Here is a 6,970-nt window from a genome sequence, read left to right on the forward strand (position 1 = left end):
TTAACGTCGCAGAAGCAAGGCGACTGAATGGAGAGTTGCATATTGGTGATGATCATCACAGTGGGCGAGGGATTGATGAATTATCGCAGGGGGTGATAGGGAGCACCTCAGGGCTCAAATCGGGTGGCGGATTGCATACCTATTACAAATACTCTAGATTTACTGCAGATCACTCCGGTCACTCCGGTCCTACTCCTCCTGGCGACGGGCATGCATAAGAATGTTCCTAGCGATAACCAATAATATAAATAAGCTCATGCCAAATTAAGTATGCGCGCAGGTGCTAATTACTTTGAATGGATTGCATGGAACTATATAAATTAAAGAATATGTACTTCTGCAAGTAGCTATAATAATTAGGTATGTTCCAAGTACCTTTGTAGCGTTACATGAATGAGAAAATTACATGTTTTGGTGATTAAGTGTATTTGTAATAACATTAATGGGTTGTGAAGTACTCCCGTTGTGAACGAATCATGTAAGCCCTTCTTCAGGTTACTTATAAAAGTCATTATAACTTCGTAATGCATGTAATAAAATCTACTTACTTATAAGATAAGATTTGATGCTTGAAAAAAAAATTATATATACATATATTTGGACCGTCAATGATTCTTATATATGATGTACATCTTAAAAAATGTAGAGATTTTTGTTTTTGCCATTTTTTCATTGTTGATCGACGCAAATAATGATAGTGGAGTCTTCTGTTTTTTTAACACAACATTAAAATACAATTAAAGTTACAAAAAGTGTGGACTGGATCTCAGCTCTATTAAACAATAAAATATATATACACGAAAAATTGTCTAAATTACATAATGACTAATGAGCAGCCAAAATCATACATGAAGATGAAGTGGTTGCCACACAGATCGTAAAAAATGAAGGAAAGACCAAATCTATGAAATGGCAGCAAAGGGCTTATGATGTTAATCAGAATATAATGCTAGTCAATTAGGATGGGTATGCGGTGCTATTTCTTTTGCAAGAGAAAGTGGACCTCTGCCTTCTAGGCCTAGAGAAGTCCAGGTTTTTCAAAGTCTAAAACAAACGTTTAGATGGACATTTAGCTTAGCCTGAGCACGTGTAATAGAAGCATGAGTTAATATGGGTTCTTGAGAATGGAAGAAAATAAGCCTTCTGCTTTGGAGCTTTATGAGAGGGGAAGTGGGCCTAGAAGGTTGCTAACACATTCCCCATGGGCAGCCTTGAGGTTGCTGATATATTCCCAGTGCATACAAAAATACAAACGAAAATGCTGAGATCCCGCTTGGGGGATCTGCTAGAGCTTCCTGCTCTCTCTTTCTTTTATTTTTTTAAATAATTAAGAAAATATTATTTAATAATTATATATTTTTAGAAATATTTAAAAGTATACAAAAATGATGTAAAAAAAAAAAGAAAATCCCTCAGCGGTAAACTTAGCAGTCCCCAAATACAAATGGCTTCGTTTGGGGAGTCACGTGCACAGGCGGGGATACATTGGCACCCTATCAAAATGGGACATTTCCATCGTCAATATAATTAAGCGTTTGGGAAGAAGGACATCCAAGCGTTTATGAATTAGAAGACATGCATGGTCCATAGGAGATCTCTTTCATTTATATTTATCATAAATTGTTTGTATTAATATATTTTTTATATAAGCTATAGCCAAATATATGAAAAAGGTCATGTGTATATATATATTACAGATGTGCATATATATTATGTATTTATAGTAATTAACGTCTGAAATATTGGGTCTGACCTCTATATATATATATACTAATTTTAACTCCAAAGTGCAAGGTCATCTCGATCCTGTAAAACTTGAAAGGAAAGGCATTTCTAAGTTGACCATATTTTACAAATTTCGATTGTCTCAATGATATAATCTCATATATATGTATTTTTTGTGTTGAAGTGCATATGTGTCATCATCAGGTCATGCATATGTAGAAGACTAAAACTAATTTGCACGTATACACCACTGACCACCATGTTGTTGTTCATTATTGTTTTTTTTTTTAATACTAATTAGTAAAATTTTATTTTAATATCATTTTCCAAATTAACTCGGAGAATACGTCAAAAGTTGACGGGGGAGGTCAAAATCTTGATCCTCCCCTCTGGCAAGTTGCCCAAAAATACTAGATACATTTATACATCATTAATGTTAATTATAAATTTTGTATAAATCTTTTGTAAAATCTAGATTCTATTAAAAAGAGTAAAAAAAAATCCTATGAATCATAGGATTTTTTTTTACTCTTTTTAATAGAATCCACATTTTTATGAAAAAAATTGCACACAATTTATTAATTTATTTATCCAGGGCTTGTATAAATCAGTACTGTTTATGGATAAACCAAATACAAGATATCTAGATGCCCCTTTTTTTTTTTTTTGAGAAAATCTAGATGCCTATTTAATGTACAGTAATGTGAACCTTGTTGTTTGCTTCCCCGAGGATCCGCTTCATCTTCCAACCCAGATTACGATGGATCGGGCATAGTAATTACGATATCTTCTAGTAGGTACTTCGTTTGAGATCTTCCAATTTAGTTAAGAGGTAATAATATTCTTACACTTCATTTATTACATAGTTTTTTTTTTTTCTTTTAACTCTTTGAATTTGTATTAAAAATTATAGAACATTACTTTCTTACATAATCTAAAAAAAAAAAAATTCAATTAGCTAACGTAAGAAATGAATCTCTTTCTTTTATACAATATTTTTAAAACTTAAAGAGCAAAAGGAAGTCAATTTTTGTAAAATTAAATTTATTTTTAATTAATTTACATGATTATATTTATTGAACTTATTTTCTTTTAAATTATGTAAGAAAGTCATGTTTTGAGATTTATTTAATTCAACTTTAAAGAGTGAAAAGAAAGAAAAAAATTAAATAGTAAATAGTTAAAAATCTAATGGCCAGCCAGGATTGCTTGTTGATAACCCAATCCTCCTATTTTTTTTCCTATTTTCTTCTCCCGTGTCCACTTGCACTCATTTCAGTCGAATCAAAATATTCCATGTTGCTGCTTAATAACTTTTATCTTGAAGTGTTCAACATATTTCATCCTCCTTTAACTTTAGAGATTATATTTACGATTTTAAATTGGGACGTACAAGTCTTACACATTCTTAAAAAAAGAAGATAAATTTGAGCTTTATTTAAAAAATTACATTTTAATATTAAAACTCGCTTTTTTTAATGAATATGTGCAATTTATACACTATCAAATATACCTAGCATTACTCATATAAATATTTTGTCAAAATTTTATTAAAAATAAGTTTAAAGATACAAATGAGTATGCACTTGCACTTGTTATATTATTTATTACCTGTTGGTATATAAGATATTGTTTATTATAAATATTATAAAATCAAAAGATATAAATATATATCTTTATACAAGCTATTATATTTAATGAATAAATACATTTAGCGAATAAATATTTAGAGGAGTTGAAATGTGTTACATAAGAGATGAAAGTTATTAAGTGACAGCATCAAAGATTTTGATTTGACCGAAATGAGTGCATGCAAAGCACATCGAGAGAAAAGAAAATAGGAAAAACTTAAAATGGCTGGGTACCAACAAGCAATACTGGCCATTACTTCTTTAACCGGAAATTCCTGTTCCTTTTGCACAGGATGCAAGTCAGACCCATAAAGAAATTAGTTGAGATTTTCCTTATATTAGCGTTTCCTTCGCTCCATAACAAGCCAACATATTGACAGATCATCTAGCTGCTTTAACTTCGGTAACACGTACAGGGTTTGCACAGGTCAATGTAAAAGGATGCAATTTGTTTCCTTTCTAATGAATGATAATTTGAGAAAGGGAAAGAGGGAAAGTTCTACGTACTATCATTAATGTAAAGGAAGACAATATCAGAGCTCTATCCTTTTCCGTCGTCTGATTGTTTTCTTTTAAACAAGGTCATTATGAGTAAAATGCAGGCGTCACTGCCAACGATAGCCTAAGCAACCTTATTCTCAGTTCTGATCACAACACTCCCTCTATATATCACTACCCACTGCACCAATCCCTCTTCATCCGAACTCCTCTCCCACCCTTCAATTAAACCTCTGCACGTGTCTTGCTATTCAATCATGGCGTTGATCAATGAGCAAAATGAAGAAACTCATGTGCTAATGGTGGCCTTTGCCTCTCAAGGTCATATCAACCCTTTGCTTAGACTAGGAAAACGCCTTGTCTCCAAGGGCCTCCATGTCTCCCTAGCCATCACTGAAATATTCCTGCACCGTATGCTCAAGTCTTCATCCTCCTCCTCCTACACTAGCATCAATTCCATCTCCGGAATCCAGCTGCTCTTCTTCTCTGACGGCTTTAGCATCGACTATGACCGTAAGGCCAATCTTGACTACTACATGGAGATCCTAGGCAAAGCCGGACCGGTTAACCTCTCAAACCTTATCAAAGATCATTTCCATCGGAATCACAAAAAGCTTTCTTGTATTATAAATAATCCATTTGTGCCTTGGGTGGCCGACGTTGCCCTCGAGCACAACATTCCATGCGCCATGCTTTGGATCCAACCGTGTGCTCTCTATGCAATTTACTACCGCTTTTATAACAACCTCAACCCCTTCCCTAATCTAGCAAACCCAGAAATCAGTGTTGAATTACCAGGCCTGCCGTTGTTACAGACACAAGACCTACCTTCCTTTGTTCTTCCTTCAAACCCATTTGGTAGCGTTCCGAAGCTATTTGCGGAGATGTTCCAAAACATGAAGAAGCTGAAGTGGGTTCTGGGTAACTCCTTTTTTGAGCTTGAGAAGGAAGCCATTGATTCCATGTCTGAGCTCTGCCCAGTGCTGCCTGTTGGTCCTTTAGTCCCTCCTTCACTACTTGGTGAGGATCAAAATCTTGATGTCGGTGCTATGGAGATGTGGCAACCTCATGAAACTTGCATGGAGTGGCTCGACCATCAACCACCCTCCTCTGTTATCTATGTTTCCTTCGGCAGCATCATCGTATTGTCTGCTAGGCATTTGGAGAGCATTGCAGCAGCCCTCAAGAATTCTAAACGTCCATTTCTTTGGGTGGTGAAGGTCTCTGAAAACCCAACTCCAGACGGTGCCGGAATACTCCCGACGGGGTTTCTGGAAGAAACAAAAGACCAAGGCCTTATCGTGGCGTGGAGTCCTCAAACAAAGGTTTTAGCCCACCCCGCTATCGCGTGCTTCTTAACACATTGCGGATGGAATTCCATGCTAGAGGCCATAGCAGCAGGGGTGCCGTTGATTGCATACCCACAGTGGACCGACCAGCCAACAAATGCAAAGCTTATTGTTGATGTTTTAAAGGTTGGCGTGAGGCTTAGGCCGGAAAGCGATGGAGTTGTCACAACCGAGGAAGTTGAAAAATGTATCGCAGAAATTATGGCTGGGCCGAGATCAGAAGAATTTAAGAAAAATTCCGAGGAGTTCAAACGGGCGGCTAGGATGACGGTGGCTGATGGCGGCTCCTCGTACCGGAATTTGAATGTTTTTGTGGACGACGTTATTGGCAATTCTCGGACGAGCTTGTCCAAAGAAGAAATTGTGTCCGATGTGTCTGCAGCCTGATGGAGTAGCAGTACTACCGTACAAAAATGCTGTCCAATCAGTCTGGTAGGGCCATTTAACGTAACGACAATAATTTTAGAACGGAGTATGCAGGATGAACTTGCGAGAATAAAGCTGTCCTTTCGTAATAAGAATGTGGCCATGAATAATTATGAGAATGCTGCCATGCATACCGCATCTTTTAAAACTTTCTTCTTTAATATTTGTGCCCATACTTATTATAATTTTTTAAAAATAAAAAAACTGTTTTTTTATGTGTGGCAATGATAAGCAACCTTAGCCAGTTATGACCCATCCATTTTGTGTGGCTCCCCCGCGACCGTGTGCTTTCTAGGCCTTGTGAATACAATACTGTTCACACACTTGCACTTTGGATTTGATTTTACAAAATTTTCTATCCATTTATTTCTTTTCATCTTATCTAATCTCAACATTTAAATATAAATATTTTTCATTATTTACCAGACATCATATCATGAGTATATATTTTATGTAAATGACGAGCGTGATCTCAGACACAAGTGCATAAATGGTTAAGTTATGTGCAAGGTCAGTAGTATGAAAAACGTCCTAATTATAAATTATTAGTGACAAGTAATATCCTATTAATATGATTAATTGTATTAATTTTTTTAATATATAATCAATTATATTAATAAAATATATTAAAGTGATTGTACATATAATTTTTATATTAATAACTTTTGCTTTTCCCTTTTGATTCAAAACAAAAAATAAAAAATAGACTTGGGTGATGCTTGCCAGCAATCAAGATAAGAATCGATGCAAACACACTATATATATATATATATATATAAATATAACTCTTTATTAACACTTAATGGCTTTAAGAGAAACCCACGGGCCGTAAAATTAAAATAGCTAATTATTCAATAGAAATTATGGAATGAAATTGAGAAAAGATGCAGAATATTAGGAAAAAAACTCTGAAAAAATATTAATTGATGATAAAATCTAAAATTATTTAATAAAACCCACGAGAAGGTCTTGCTTAATTAATTGCTTCAAAATTTAAAATTATAGGAATTTCTCCATTAAAAAAAATCCAAATTATTACCTAAAAATTAAATATGTAATTAAACAATAATCCTTAAAAAAAATTAGGCGAAAATCAAAACCCGAGAAAATTTTATTTAATCTAAAACTAACCCAACTTAAATGTTAAGCCCAACCCCACTTAAAACGACATAAACAATTTCTGAAATAAATAAATTAAGCATATTACAACAATTAAGCCAAGAATAGGATGTAAGTCTAATTAAAATCAAGCCAAGCCCAACGTAAGATAACTTTACTGATTTTTGTAACAAATAAAACCCGAGCCCCTCAAGGGAATCTATAATACCAGTCTAAAAACTC

The 6,970-nt window shown here is 34.4% G+C and overlaps 1 protein-coding gene across 1 annotated transcript; it reads left to right on the plus strand.

The window, feature by feature from the left end:
* The first annotated feature begins 3,791 nt into the window (after positions 1–3,791).
* On the plus strand, positions 3,792–5,777 carry LOC122311877 (UDP-glycosyltransferase 84B1-like). The gene has a single exon (XM_043126637.1). It carries the CDS (start codon positions 4,112–4,114, stop codon positions 5,588–5,590), a length of 1,479 nt encoding a protein of 492 aa, XP_042982571.1. The 5' UTR covers positions 3,792–4,111; the 3' UTR covers positions 5,591–5,777.
* Positions 5,778–6,970: the final 1,193 nt, after the last annotated feature.

The sequence above is a fragment of the Carya illinoinensis genome, chromosome 5 (genome assembly GCF_018687715.1).
Source record: "Carya illinoinensis cultivar Pawnee chromosome 5, C.illinoinensisPawnee_v1, whole genome shotgun sequence".
NCBI classification, from domain to species: Eukaryota; Viridiplantae; Streptophyta; class Magnoliopsida; order Fagales; family Juglandaceae; genus Carya; species Carya illinoinensis.

Excerpts from the sequence above, each read along its gene's own strand:
- LOC122311877 (XM_043126637.1), top strand. The coding sequence starts at position 4,112 with ATGGCGTTGATCAATGAGCAAAATGAAGAAACTCATGTGCTAATGGTG.